This window comes from Eublepharis macularius, chromosome 4, assembly GCF_028583425.1.
Source record: "Eublepharis macularius isolate TG4126 chromosome 4, MPM_Emac_v1.0, whole genome shotgun sequence".
Classification (NCBI taxonomy): domain Eukaryota; kingdom Metazoa; phylum Chordata; class Lepidosauria; order Squamata; family Eublepharidae; genus Eublepharis; species Eublepharis macularius.
In genome coordinates, this window is record NC_072793.1 from 93,944,012 (window position 1) to 93,959,437 (window position 15,426).

Sequence of the window (15,426 nt, forward strand, 5' to 3'; positions counted from 1 at the left end):
AAATCTATTAGAATATGGAATCCTTTGTATTTCCCCTTGCATAACTTAAGAAGGAATAGAATTTAGTCTTGCAAGCATAAATGCTCTCCTGTAGCATGGAACAGTTAAAAAATCTTAAGTATGGTAAAGGTGCCTTTGGATAGGGTAATCCAAGATAGAAAGGAGAACTCTCTGCTCTCTGCTCTATGGGCTCTTTGCACTGTACTCAAAAGATTCAAAAGTATACAAGTGTTCATTTATCAAAGAGCTTGCTGCTAACCTTCCCATGCTCACTAACTCACTACTGTTGAGTCCCAACAACAGAAGTCTAATCTTCATTAATTTCCTCTGTGGAGTGATATATAAATCGGACTTTAATAAACAGAGACACCTGTTAGCTTCTAAGGCAAATAAAATTTTCAGCCAGAACCTAAAGGCCAAGCATGAGCCCAAGCTCATGCTTCCAGAGATCACAAGCCCAGTTCCGCCCTTAGAGAGACATTAGCTACACAGTTTGGCACTCCTGTGATCGTCTGCAAAAATTTGTAAACACAGCCACTCTATTTTTTTTTAAAAAAGAGTGAATATTCTACCACTATTACAAAGTTACAATTAAAAACTGGAAAAAAATATAGTTGCTTGTTTGCAGAAGGAAATGCAATACTCAATTCCCCAACTCTACCCTGAATAAGAACCAATAATCAACAACGGATTCATGAATGCTGGGTTCAGCCATGGAAAAAGGAGTTAATTTAAGTTGGACACAGAAGAAATCCCTGAGATCAGAAGTGACCATGCTAGATAACCTGGAACTGCAATTACTTTTTAAAAAAATGCTACAAGATCTGAAAAAAGACGGGAGAAGAAGACTGGAATGTAGCATCACTTGGATTCTCCATTTAACTGTGGTTGCAATCACACATGGGCAATTCCCTGTTTTGCTCTCACACTAACTGTGACAAGGAGCATCTTTTCCCCTTACTCCTTCCACTAGAAGCCTTTTAAATTATTTTTCTGTTGTTATCAGGTATATCACTGTAGTGTTGACTATCTAAAAAATGACCTGCAGGAGCAGTGAAATGACAGGAGCGCTTTCCTCTCCATACAGATGCAAAACTTGTGTTGAGTATGATCTTCCTGGAAAGTTAATACAAAAGCAGGTTTTGGAAAAAATGCATTGAAATCAAGGAAAACCTGGAAGGTGGATAACTGCACAACAGTGTTGTGTGGAAGCCCGAGGGGTGGGGAAACACTGAAGTTTGGCGGAGATCATGGAGCAAGTGTGAAAGCAGCCTGTGAGTGATTGAGTTGTAGTAATTCCAAACTTAAATGGCTAGTATGAAAGCAAGTTATATTATCACAGAATTTGATGCAGATAACATCTAGAAATTCAGGAAAAAAACATGTTGAGTATATTGGCACAATACCAAACAAAGAATTTGCGACACAAGACAGTGGGCTGCTTTCGGTCATACAAGCTATACAGTGTTTTTACTGGGGATACAAGTGTGTGTTAAAGATGAGCTTTGCAGGCTGCACATGATTGGAGGAAGGACATGATAAAATGGAATCGTTCGTGCTCCCACTTTTCAACATATTAGATGGGAATAGTTCTAACTTCCATTTAAGTTAAATGTTTTCTAACAGAAGCGGAATACTCGGGGTTGTTACAAAAGGACATTCTTACAAAGTTCCATTTTATGATGTCTGCAGAAGGACAGGAACATGAGGGATTTCCTAACTTCCTCTGGTAAATTTTTCCTTCAGGTAGGAACCACTACTGAAAAGGTCTAAGCATAGGTTAACCTGGTTCCTCCTGGCAACCAGCAGGAGTTTGGGAGGACGCGGTGTGTGCGGGTACTTACCCTTTTTGTGTGTGTGCCTGTGCCCTGATGATCCTACATTCATTGTAATGATGTCACTTCTGGTTACACTAGACAAAATGGCATCATGAAAACACTATGTTTTGGACCAATTCTTAAAGAATCAGCCTTTGTACAGTGCCATAGCTTCCAGTGTAACTGGAAATAAGGTCGTTATTTGGGATGCAGGAGCATGCACATAGCCATTGCCCGGACTGCCTTGCCAATGACAGATGATCTCTGGGTGGACCTGCCTCCTCCCATTGATTGCCAGCAATCACCAGGTAGAGATGGAAATTGCAGGGAGTTTGCTTGCCACTGGTGAGCACCTGGGTCAATTCCAGATGACTAACCTTAAGGCGTTTCATGCCGCCCTCTTCCGGATCGCGACGGGGAAAATGCGAAATATCGCGTTTCCTCGCGCGAGTTTTGCGCGACGACGCGCAAAACTCGCACGAGGAAACGCGATATTTCGCATTTTCCCCGTCGCGATCCGGAAGAGGGCGGCATGAAACGCCTTAAGGTTAGTCATCTGGAATCGGCCCTGGAAAGCTTACCCAAGCATGGGCTGTGTCAGATTTTGTTTGCAAGCACTGTTTTCTTTAGCATCTTCTCTAATTATTTTTCTGCCCTTGTGTGTTTATAGGGGGTACATCTGTCTGCTGAAAGCACTAAATTACTTTTGAGGCCTAGTCTTGCCCACCATATTAGTTCTGTGGGGGGAAATGAACATAAGAAAGAGCCCTGCTGGTTTACTGCCTCTGAATGTGGAGGTTCGGTTTCATCTCCATTAACTATGCATTCTAATTTGTTAGACTAGCCCCTTTTTCATATAAGCAGCAGCCCCACCCTCCTTATCCTTTCTGTAGAGTTTATGACCATTTCCCCAAGTCTTAAAAATTGCACCCCACTCACAGAACGCTGGTGGCGCCTTTCGCACGATTTCTGACATCACCGTTTCCAAATGCCAAGAAAACAAAATCATAACTGCCTGCCTCCGTTTTGGAAAAGGTGATGTCAGAAATCTCACAAAGGAGCCGCCAGCATTCTGTGAGTGGGATGCTGTTTTTAAGACATGGGGAAATGGCCTATATCTGGGAATGTATAGTCTTCCAACTTCTAATTTCATACACTAGAAAAGTGCAATGTGCAAGTATATATATATACAGTCAATAACAATAACAACAGTATTATAGTAATTCAAATTTCCACATATTAAGCACATTCCAATCAATATAAATGTTCCTATGTAGTTGATTTCATATTATCCAAGTCCTTCCAAGTCCTTCCAAGGTACTGTCCATAAATTTATATAGTCCAATAAACACTTGAAAACAATTTCATGCAAATAGAAGTGTCTTATCTTGATAGGGATACTTTCATTGGTGTGGTACTGGAGCAAATGTTAAACTGCTGAAATCACTCCCAATCATTACAAGGAAGTCACCTCTCTCGGTCAGCCCGACAAAATAACCAATTTTGTTTCTCAGTCTTAGCTTTCTCAGGGGCTATATTTATTTTCAACTTGACACCTATTCATCGGATGCACTTGGAGCAGACGCGACGGAAACAATGTCCGTCATTCCTAGAAGCTAAATTCTCCCAAACCAGAAGCTTCTCTAGTCATGTTGGCTTTCACTCATGGGTCTGTTAAAAAGCTGCTCTGCAACTCTTACAAGTATTAAGTGCCAGAAATCTAGTTTCACTTTTGTATAAGTGAAGACTGCTCCTGTATAAGCTCAGCTTGTCCAAAATTGCTGCCCAGTTCCTAACTAGAGATGGGCACAAACTGGGAAAAAATGAACCATGCTGTTCATGGTTCGTCACATTTCACAAACCACGAACTTTCACGAAACTGCCCCGGTTCATGAATCAGTTCATTTTGGTTCATGAAAATGTCACTTCCGGGCCAACAAATCACCACTTCCGGGTCAGCATAAGGCCACTTCTGGGCCAGCAGAAGGCCACTTCCAGGTCAGCAGAAGGTTTGCAGGAAGTCCATCCCCTGTTGCCTAGGAAACTTATTGATTGGCTCCAAGCTGTCTGCAGTGAATAACCAGAAAATGAACCAGCCTAAAGTTCATGGTGGTTTGTCAGAAATGGGCTCTGACAAACCACTGGTTCATGCTGGATTTTGGTTCGTTCATGCCCATCTCTATTCCTAACAAAACGGAACCTCTCATCCATGCATTGAGACTCCTTAGCTCAGCCTGTCTATTCAGCTCCATATGTAGAACTGATAGCACTTCAGGGAACGCTATCCTGCAGGTCCTGGACTTCAGTACCCTACCTAGAAATGTAATCTTAGGTTCCACTTATATTTCCCAGAGTTAGTTCTAATGTGCAATATGACCACTGGGTCCTTCCCTGCACTACCTAAGACCCTCTTCCCATGGGATGACATCTGTGTTCTTTGTAGGCTTGCCATCCCCCTGCCTGAGGCAGGGAAACCCCTGTCTCAACCTGGCCAATGGGGAGGGGGAGGCGGGGGGGAGAAGCGCATGTGTGTGCTTCCACACTCCCCCATCACGCTGGAAAATTGTCATTTTTCAGCATGATGGAGGAGCCACAGGATGAATCGAAACCCAGTGCAGTAAAAATCACCTCTAAAGGGTAGGCTTCAGTATGCCCTGTGGCTTCTCTGTTTTCCAGCATGATGGGGGAGCTGCAGGTCACACTGAAGCCAAGTTCAGTAAAAATTGTCTCAAAACACCAGCTTATTTCCTTGCACTTCTTTGGTTCAGGTACTTTTCTTCCTCCATTTCTGATATCAATAGTGAGCTGGGCTAGATGAAAAGAGCCTGAGTCAATGGAGTATAGTTTGGTAAGGTGGAAGATTGTTCATGGTTCGTTACTCATGCAACCCTTTTTTGTGTAAAAACAACTACTGCCCTGATCTCATATCCCACATGGACTTTGTATATGAATAGGGCAGATACATGAACCAGGTTCCTCACCGCTACCCCCCAATACATCAAAGAGCTGATGATTAGACATTTTAGCCATAAACATGCCACTATTGTGTGCTAAATATCAGCAGCTTGAATTAATTTGATGCTCTTCTGTAAGTCCACTTGCATACTATAATGAACTTCAAATCAGAGATCGATATCTATAGACTGTCCAACCTAAATACTGAGGAGTAATACTAAATTTCGAGGTACTATACTGATGAATAGAGCTTCTGAGTGACCAGGCTTACCCACACAGCCAAATGGCCGTTGAACAGCCAGAGTCTATCAGGATTTCATTCTCTCCAGGTTAGATGAACCAAACAAGAAATAAAACAGGGGTGCAGTTTGTTCTAGGCTCAGATGATTTGAGAGCAGTCTCTCAACTGCTCTCTTAACATAAACAACTGCTCCATTACACCATGTTGCCTTGAAGCTGGCCTTTAGCATTATTACACTTACTGCTGCTAGAATTGTTCTGTGAAGTTCTTCAACTGTCTGGTCCTAGGCCATTTCCACACGTTGCTAACATCACACAGCATCACACAACACTCATGGAACGGTGGCATCTCAATGGCGCAATTTCTGACATCACCCCGTCATGATTCTGTTTTTATGGTGTGATGACCTCAGAAATCATGCCATAAAGACACTAGCATTCCGTGAGTGTTGTGCAATGTTGTGTGACATTAACGACCTGTGGAAATGACCCTAATCTTGCTTAAAGTTACACCCATGTGATGAATCCATGCTTTAAAATGCTTTTTCCCTCCAGATCTTTAATCCCCAGTTAGGAGAACTGCTTATGTTAAATAGAATGACCTCTTCTGTATCCATTGTTTTTGAAGTGAGAAGTACGAGCTTCTTCATGATTCTCTTTCTTCTGAATTTACTGTTTGTTGACAGAGCCAGAATGTAATATTGCTTATGTTAATTAGTATAGGTGTGTGTTTATGTATATGTGGATATGGTATTCCCATTTATGTGTTTTTATATACATTTGGACCATTCCTGTTTAGTACTGGAAGCGTTAATCACTGATCTGAAGGGATTTACTTAGGTATTTGAGACGGTCTGAACGACTTTACTCTTGACTTAAGAAGGCTTTGAGAATTTCTGTTCTTTATTATTATAAAAAAATAATCATCCCAACTATATGGACTCATTGCACTCCGTAAAGCTTAAAATCTGTTGTGTGTGAGTGTACATCTCTCATAGAGGGCTACAGCTATACAGTTTTAATCTTTAAATATGGTCTTCCCCAATTAAATCCTAGGAAATTGATGAGTACATCAGCCAGGCCCGTGACAAGAGTTATGAAACTATGATGAGAGTTGGCAAGCGAGGATTAAATTTGGCAGCCAATGCAGCCGTTACTGCAGCTGCAAAGGTAACCTCATACTTGTGTGCAATGTCTGCTCTATTCCCTTCTGCTGGACTAATGTTTGGTATAATACCAGCACCCCCTATCACTGAGGGTAACTTCCTGACATCGGTTGGGCTGCTCCTTCTGGTTAGAGCTGCTTTTAATATGAGACAGTCTCATTCTTTTATCTGGTAGCCAAGTTATGTCCCTCTTGTTCCATCATCTTGCCCTTGAACCTCCTATGTTGCATAGTACTCTTCTGGTAAGTTTCCTGTGAAGCATTCTGAGTGATACAATGCATATGGGTAGCTGAAATGTGTTGTTGTGTCTTGAAGGGCCAAGGAGTTTTATCTGAAAAGCTACGGAGTTTCAGCATGCAGGACCTGACCTTGATCCGAGATGATGACACTGTGCATTTACGGAGCCCTGAACCACGCTTGCGTACCTCTACTACTGGCCTTCTTGAAACAGTTGATGATTCAGGTACTAGCAAAGCAACCCATTGGTTGTTCCACAAGGCAGGTGTCACAGAGACATGTAGCCTAAAAGCATGGTTGAAGGCAAAGGTAGTTGGTTTTTTTTCTTTATTTAGACTATAAACAATAACATAAAAGCTATAGACAACAAAGATAGAAGATAAAACAACATTCTAAAAAGAAGACACACTAACAATACATAAACAACTGAAAAGAGAAAAGAAAAAAACCCTAAAACGAAACTACAGATTGAGCCAAAAGTAGTTGTGAACAGTAGTATGGATGATCTTTTTGGCTGTAGAGTAAGCAATGCCCCCTCCCTTTCAGCTACACATGCAGCCTGTGGATCAGTTCCTGATTGACTGTTCTTGTTTGTTCTTTTCTCTGCATTTGTTTTCTCAAATTCCAGGCATGTTTACCAATCAGACATTTGTTTGGTGCTTTAATAAACACTTTTTAACCTTTAAAATGTATTTGGAGCGTGGAGAAAGTAGGCTCCTGAATGATGCACATACAAGCCAGTCAGCACTGTGAACAGCCTTTTACCTGAAAGGGACTCTGTGATTAACAGAAGGGCCAGCCAATCAGTGGTGTGCAAATCTGGCTTCTGCCCAAATCCAGAAGAACAGGCTCCTCTCTGTGTCCAGTTTTCATAGAAAGGCTGCAGATGTCTGTTCAATGGCGAGTGTACTCCTATAAGAGGCTCACCACTGAAAATCTGTACATCTGTTTTACCCTAAGTGTCTTGCTTCTGTGGGAGGTAGTTATGCTACTGTGTTTTGAAAGGTAGAATGAGCATTTCCACTCTCTTTGTTCATTAAGACAGTACGTGACCTAACCGCTTTTTAAAATGACGTTGGGTTGGGACTGGGAGGAATGGTCATTGTTATTAACAGTGTAATACATTACCACATATGATAACATTTGAATCTAGCAAAGGTTCCCATTAAGATAAAAGAATGCAGTTGGGCTGGGATTATAGTACAGGAGGAAAACAAACAAGAATAACACGTGCAGGCATATCTGTTTAAGGCAACAAGATAATCAGCATAGGAAAAAATTTATCCCTAATAAAAGTCACTTCCAGAGCTGATCCATTACCAATGCAGCTTTACTACCTATTGCAAAAAGAATAGAAGCATGGGGACCTTCCTAACAGCTTCAGACAGACTGCTCCACATGGTGGGGGCCACCAAAGAGAATGTGTGTGAACAGGCAGTTGCTAATTTTACTGTTTTCAGGGTGGCACTTTCAGAAGGCTTTGCTTAGATAAGCAGAGCTGTCACAGTGGAACATAGCAGGGGAGGTGATCCTGCAGAGATGGGGGTCCAAGGCAACTCAGGGCTTTGTAGGTGTCTGCTAGAACTGTGAACTGAATCCAATAATTGATATGTAACCAGTGGAGGGTCCACAGAAAAGGAGTGAAAGCAGCAGTGGTTGGAGTTCCGTTGCAGAAAGGGCAATTCATGGAATGGATACTTTCCTTATCTTGCTTCCCATCTTTCTTCATTTTGCTTTTCTTCATGCTTTTCTTTATTTTGGCTCCAGTACCAGAAGAGAACTTAGAGAGGAGAAAAGAACCTAGAAGGATGGCCTATGGGGGATGGGACCTACAAGTGAGAGGTGTGGAGGCAGATTATACATCTCCTCACCTGGACCACCTCTTTTGTATTTTAAATTGCATTTCCCCATCCATATTTTCTTCCAGTGATGTGGAAAGCATCTCAGTGGAAAGGGGAAAGGATTCCGAATGTCTCCTCTCTCCATCCATAGTAGTCTTCTGTTTCAGTTTGCAATCTTCTCTCCTTAGGTGCTTCCTGTTATTCTTCGGCAGAGGAGGTGTCTGTATCTCAAAGACATAATGGGATCCAGTCTGATGCCAGAGCCGACCCATCAGATGATGATGCAGACAAAGTTCCCAAGCGGACCCAGAGCCTTAAAGTTCCTAAAAAAGTGACAAAGACTGAGGTGAACGGGAATATAATTGTTTACACAGGCAGTAGCTGGACCCTGTGGCTTGCTACATGTTAAAATGCTTCTTTAAAAAATTGCAGTTGTTCCTTGGCCCAGTTGTTCCTTGTTTCTTCATGCCAACTTTTCTAACGGCCCCTCCCCCTCCCTTGTAGAATGTCTTTGGCTGCAAAACAGCCTGTTAATCATGTTTTGCTTTTGCTGCATTTGAAGTATTGTTTCAACATATGACATCCACTCAACAATTTACCTGCCTGCAGTGTTGTCTTCTTTAGTAGAATCATTCTTTTATTTAAGAACTGGGGACTGAACTAGATATGATGATGGCAGCCATTTTTGTTGTTCATATGACTGTTTCCTTCACATATGAAGTGATGTGTGCAATTTTAGCATTGAAAGTAGGCTCGCCAGGGGTTCCCCTGTCCCCAGCCTCCACCCTATGCCGCCTAAGAGAAAGAGATGCACAGATAAAGGGGGCTGAATATTTCCCCCACCTTTTTTCTTCCATTGTCTGAACATTTTCCCATATCCTGGATCTGATGCCAGAATTGGGCAAAACTGGGAATAAAACTGGGAGATAAAAACACAAAGTGGACATTCAGCTTCCCTCACATGTGCATGGTGCTTGATGTTAAAATTTAAAATACTTTATCTGTGAATAGAATATAGATACAAAGACTCTCAATGTTTAGATTGAATGTCAGGGTGCATCCAAACTGGCAGTTTTTCCATGCTGACATTTGCACAAGGAGGGGCACAGCCTTCACTGCATCCTGCTAGTGTTTAGGGTCCTCTACCTGGATTTCCAGTGCAAAGCCTCCTGGCTCTTTAGAAAGTTGAAAGGATTGACACAATTGTCATTAACAAGTTTTGTGGCAATCCTGTTGCTGGCTACTTTTGTACCCTCCTTTTGCTATCTGACCTTTTCTCCCTGTCTCCATATGAATGTGTCATTCTCTAAGGTGCCATTCTAATTTTATTTAATATTAGAAGCTAAGAGTCTAGGTAATTCCCAATCCCTTACCTAGATGCTAGAGTTCCCCTTTACCTGTGCACATTTACTGAACATGTTGAACTTCATATATTCAGGACTTCTAATAAATAAAAAACAGTTCTACGAGGAAGAAGCACATTTGCAGAAAGAAATGTAACATTCTGAAAATATCCTACCCATGAAGAACCGACTTTTTTTTTCTGGAACAAAGTGAAACTTGGCGTGGGGGAAAGCTGAAATATATGCAATAATTTTTTAAAGAAGTCTAAACAACTCCTTTAAGAAGATAAAATGTATCATATGTAACTCAGCGCTTAAAATTGTACTATTAAGTATACTTATAAAGCTTAAAAGTATAAATGCCTTGGTATGGTTGCAAGCAACTGTTCTTTGAATAAAACTAAGTGGTGTTGGAGGATTACTGTAGCTGCTACACCCTGTGATACCTAAGCATATGTTAGCTTCTGCCATATGGGAAAACAGAAGAAAAAATAAAACTTGAAACAATAAACAGTACAATAAACAAAGAAAATTTTTATCATTAGATTTATGCCTGTAATCTATGCCATTTGAAAGTACTTTTCCAACATCTAGTTCTGTTGTTTATTTAGTAATCCAGTTAGCAATGCCCAGAGTAGCCCAATATCATCAGAGCTTGAACACTAAGTAGGGTCAGCCACAGTTAGTACCTGGTGGGAGACCACCAAGGATGACTGGGGTTGCTGTGCAGAGGAAGGTAACAGCAAACCACTTTATACTCACCACTGTCCTTGAAAACTCCATGATCCTGAGGTTGCCATGAGTTGATGGTACACAATTATTATTAATGTTGTAATGTCATTGTGCAGTTACTCAATGACAGCAATTTAAAATCACAGTTTTGCATGTGTTTCCCAGTGCAGTAATTTACACAGAAGGCAGGGGGGATTGCAGTCTTCTCCCCACTACTGAAATGTAGCCCTGAACTCGGGGGAGGGAACTTACACATTAAGAACAGAGAGGGAAACTTATTCATTAAGAATGTAGGGGGGGTTACCCTGTGAGTTTCCCACTGTTTAACCCTGAAATGGGGAGAAATCAGTCACAGCCTCCTACACAGTGCTGAAATGTAGAAACTCAAGTCAGTAACTTATTAAGGGAGTAGATTTATGCTGTAATAAGCAGACAAATACAAGGGATAGTAGGCTTCAAGTTTCGCATTATTTCTAAGCAGCAAAATACACTGAAGGTTTTTTAAAATGGTTGTGTTGTTGTACAATTTTATTTCGGCACTATCCATGTCCCAACATTTTTTTAAAAAGGAAAAGAGGACGGGTAGGGATTCGTGACAGAGGAGAGGATGCAGCGAAGAGAAGGGTAATGGCAATGCATGCTGGGTATGAGAGGGAAAACACAGTTAATGCTAGATTACACTGTGTCATGTGGAAGCTCTGTTGGAATTGCAAATTGAGAAAAATATTGCACTGGCAACATGATGGAGGACATTAAAACTCCATGATGTGGAAGCTCGCCTATTCAGTGTCTGTAAGGTGGTTTAGCTGCCCTGGTGTCCTGCTAGATTACAGCTGATGAGGGAGATGATTGTGTGACAAATGCAGGCTCAAAGCGGCTTTCCTTATTGATTGTAGGGGTGTTTCTGGCGAGATGGTACAACTTTTTTCTTGGGAAAGATTCTGTAAATTTGGTCATGCCCTTAAAGTTGTTCAAATTACATGTTTTCTTTCAGTGTGGTGGTTGTAAAGTATTGTCAAGCATTTGAAGATTTCTAGGTTTTGTTTCTGGAAAAGAATTGACCTAAAAGGGATAGTTATAGGGTGGGGGGTGAGGAAATGAGTTCAGAAACTTTCTTTGAGAACGGATTGCTTTATGGTTGCATTTTTTCTTTCATAGAAATCATCTTTGGTTACTGCTGATGTATGGTAAATTTGGTTAGAGTTTCCTGAATTGATACAATCATGGCAGTAATCAAATTAAGAAGAGTTAAAAATAAGGTAGCAATCAATTAAAATTCTTAAGTAGTGTTCCTATAGTTGTGGAAATAATAGCTCAGTGACTTAAGCTGTCACAGAAACCTGAATAAAACCCTTTCAGTTCTTGTCCTGAAACTACTCTATTTACTTTAAAGAAAAACTAGTTTTTTCCCCTTGTTCCATCAAGAAAAAGAGGGTTCTGTCTTCACTTCAGATACAAGTTGCAGTTACATTAAGTAATAAAAAAGGTTTGTGCATAATCTTTTTTAGGGGAATTATCTTAGATTCAGACATTTAGTATGTAGCATGTAATGTGTTTAATTTGGATATTATTTCTGTTTACTCGTGAGGTTTTAAATAATTGTTACTGTGAGCTTACATGCAGGTCTCTGAGGAAAGAAGAAAGGAGGCTTGAGGGGTGAATGGAATCTGCTCTGGCTGGATGATAGCTATACCCTACAGGGCAGATTGAACTGCATTTTTTAATCAAAGCTGAGGGAGAGGTTTTTAGTCCATCTTTGGGTGTCTCAGAGAAAGGATTCTATCTCAGAGCCAAAACACACGTTAAGAAATACCTAGATTCAGCACGTGTTCTCTTACCTCAAGGTTTGCCGGGATCTGTAGGCGTCCTGGAAGCTTAAAGTTTAGCATTTACAGAGCAGCAGGAAGGGGAAGGGAAATACAGGCACCTGTATTTCCCTCCCTGCTGCTCTGTAAATGCTAAACTTTAAGCTTCCAGGACGCCTACAGATCCTGGCAAACCTTGAGGTAAGAGAACAAGTTTAGCATTTACAGAGCAGCAGGAAGGGGAAGGGAAATACAGGCGCCTGTATTTCCCTCCCTGCTGCTCTGTAAATGCTAAACTTTAAGCTTCCAGGACGCCTACAGATCCCGGCAAACCTTGAGGTAAGAGAACAAGTTTAGCATTTACAGAGCAGCAGGAAGGGGAAGGGAAATACAGGTGCCTGTATTTCCCTCCCTGCTGCTCTGTAAATGCTAAACTTTAAGCTTCCAGGACGCCTACAGATCCCGGCAAACCTTGAGGTAAGAGAACACGTGCTGAACCTAGGTATTTCTTAACGTGTGTTTTGGCTCTAAATCAGCCAAACTATGTGGGCACGTGGGTTAGTCTGTGTATATCTGAGAGAGATAATTAGAGTTTATTCTGTTAGTGAAGATCTATGTGGAAAATTAGTCTGTGTGACTGAGTCTGTGGATATACCTTTAAGAAGATATTATTTTTGAAACTGCCAAGCTTTAGAACTATTTTGAAACCAATATGCTTATCAGAACTCTACAACATCATGTTTATGCTTTTATAAATAAATTCTGCTTTTGGTTAAGAAAAAAGGATCCTCTTTTTACCTTACAGCCACTCTCATGTAATAATAACAACAACAACATTCGATTTATATACCGCCCTTCAGGACAACTTAACGCCCACTCAGAGTGGTTTACAAAGTATGCTATTATTGGTTGTTGTGGGTTTTCCGGGCTGTATTGCCGTGGTCTTGGCATTGTAGTTCCTGACGTTTCGCCAGCAGCTGTGGCTGGCATCTTCAGAGGTGTAGCACAAAAAGACAGAGATCTCTCAGTGTCATTGTGACACTGAGAGATCTCTGTCTTTTGGTGCTACACCTCTGAAGATGCCAGCCACAGCTGCTGGCGAAACGTCAGGAACTACAATGCCAAGACCATGGCAATACAGCCCGGAAAACCCACAACAACCATTGTTCTCCGGCCGTGAAAGCCTTCGACAATATGATATTATTATCCCTACAACAAACATCCTGTGGGGTGGGTGGGGCTGAGAGAGCTCCTAGAAGCTGTGACTCACTCAAGGCCACCCAGCTACGTAGCTTCAAGTGGAGGAGTGGGGAATCCAACCCGGTTCTCCTGATTAGAGTCCTGCGCTCTTAACCACTACACCAAGCTGGCTCTCAGTTTGGCTGGTTCTCAGCTGTGCTGACTGTTCTGTAAAACTACAGTCCACAACAAGCCTTCCTATATTACCAGTTAAACCAATGAAGTCCAAGGCAAAAGCCTTTGGTGGCAGAGAAAACCTATTGAGGGAGTCAGGGCATATTTGATATATAGATCACACAAACAAAAAGGGAAGGTGCTCTTGAGGTATAAGCCTAGGTAAAGTTGAGAACACCTGAAGCTCTGTTTATGTTGTGATCAGAGCCCTCCTGAGGTAAAGATAATATAAGGAGGAGCTGAATTGAAAGTCCAGAGGCAAAAGGTTTAAAAAGGAAGCAAACAAGCAAATCATTGCAAGACATGTCTTCCTTTTGGTAAATGGGATTGTTTTATATTCAGGGTTATCTTCCCTTTGGGTAAATGCACGTAGTTTCATGTGACTTCTCTCTCTTGCTTTGCAGCCCCCACAAAAGACTGTGAAAGCTCGTCCTAAGAAGAAAGCTACAGGCTCTAGTACTGCTGGTGAATCAGCCTAAGGACACCCCAGCTTGTCCGTCCCAGAGTTCTTCTGTCACTTTGAGGGGGCACTCTCCAAGGAAAAGGAAGCTGAGATCATGTACATAACAGCTACTGCTTTGTAGAGGTCATTCAAAGTTGAGAGGGTGACTGAAATTTGGCGCACAGATCAGAGGATGGCCATCCTCAGGAATTATTACCTCTTCATCTCTGTGATGGAGAAAATGCTAATCTGTCTGTACATAGCCTGTTGCTTTGGGATTCCCTCTCTGTGTAACCCTAATAGGGAAAATCTTTGCTGGAACAGCTCTTTGATTAGGGTTAGAGCCATCTTTAGCAGAGAGATAGGGAAAAAATCAAGACTGGTGCCACTGAAATTCCAATTGAAGGTGGGGAGCTCCCCAGAATATTTCAGCATTTCACTTGATGTCATGCTGTAGCTGCTGTGGAAAATTGTTAGGAAGTGCCTGAAGCAAAGTGACTGTTACTGAAAACTGAGTCATCCATACTTGTTTTGGCTAGAGGACAGAAATGATGGCTTGCTTGGTGCTTTGCTATATAGATAATGGTTCACTTTTAATGGCTGTGGTAATGGGTCAGGAGGTTTTTTGGGTGGGGAATTGCAGGTTTGGGGGGAGGGGCTGAAGTAAGGATGGAAGTGGCTGCCTGCTTTACCAGTGTCTGGTACCTGTTTCCAAGCAGCCTCTTTTTTGTTTGAGTGAACGTATTGCAGCTTTGGGAAAGTAGAACAGTTTGCATGTTCTTTTCTAGTAGAATAATGGCAGAGAAGAAGGTTAAGAGGATCTGTGTGGATATATACCAGTGTTGCTCCACAGTGTTGGAATCCTTAACAACATCTGTTCAGCAACCATACTGCTTGGCCCTTCCTTCAGAGTTGCCTTTTTGTTTTAGATTTTACAGATCAGTTCCTTTCCTGTAAGAATTGTTTGGTAAAAGCAGGTTGTGGAAGAAGCTGGAGAATAGTCAAATAGCTGGTATTTAAGTTTCTGCTGGGTACTTAAATTTGCTTTATTTGCACTGAGAATATAAGGCTGGAGCTTGATCAGTGCAGCTTGGTGGGCAGGCAAAAACAGCAAACCATTTAATGAGCCTTTCTGAGTGCCATCTTGTAATATAGAAAGTGATGGGGATGCGGTTAAAGATTCCATGGCTGCACAATGAATAACATTACCCAGCTCTCAGGAACTATTCATTTCTACCCCTATCACCCCCTACTAACTTTTGTTAGTTAGAGACAATATTATGTAGTGTTTGAAGTCACCTGTTGTGATAATCAGAGTTCGTTGATTTTTGTATAGAACTCCAAGTAAATGGGTGAAAAAAGAATCTTCAACAACTTTTATGTTACAGTCAACCTAACAAAAGACTATCCTACTGCAGGGATACTGAAGAAACAG

At 41.5% G+C, this 15,426-nt stretch overlaps 1 protein-coding gene across 1 annotated transcript in view; it reads left to right on the plus strand.

The window, feature by feature from the left end:
• The window catches only part of REEP2 (receptor accessory protein 2), a 33,570-nt gene extending 18,970 nt beyond the window's left edge, over window positions 1-14,600 (plus strand). The window contains exons 5-8 of the mRNA XM_054977320.1: window positions 6,069-6,182; window positions 6,494-6,641; window positions 8,445-8,602; window positions 13,954-14,600. Of these exons, the coding sequence (XP_054833295.1) occupies window positions 6,069-6,182; window positions 6,494-6,641; window positions 8,445-8,602; window positions 13,954-14,028 (495 nt within the window). The 3' untranslated portion in view covers window positions 14,029-14,600. The remainder of the gene's footprint in view (window positions 1-6,068; window positions 6,183-6,493; window positions 6,642-8,444; window positions 8,603-13,953) is intronic.
• Window positions 14,601-15,426: the final 826 nt, after the last annotated feature.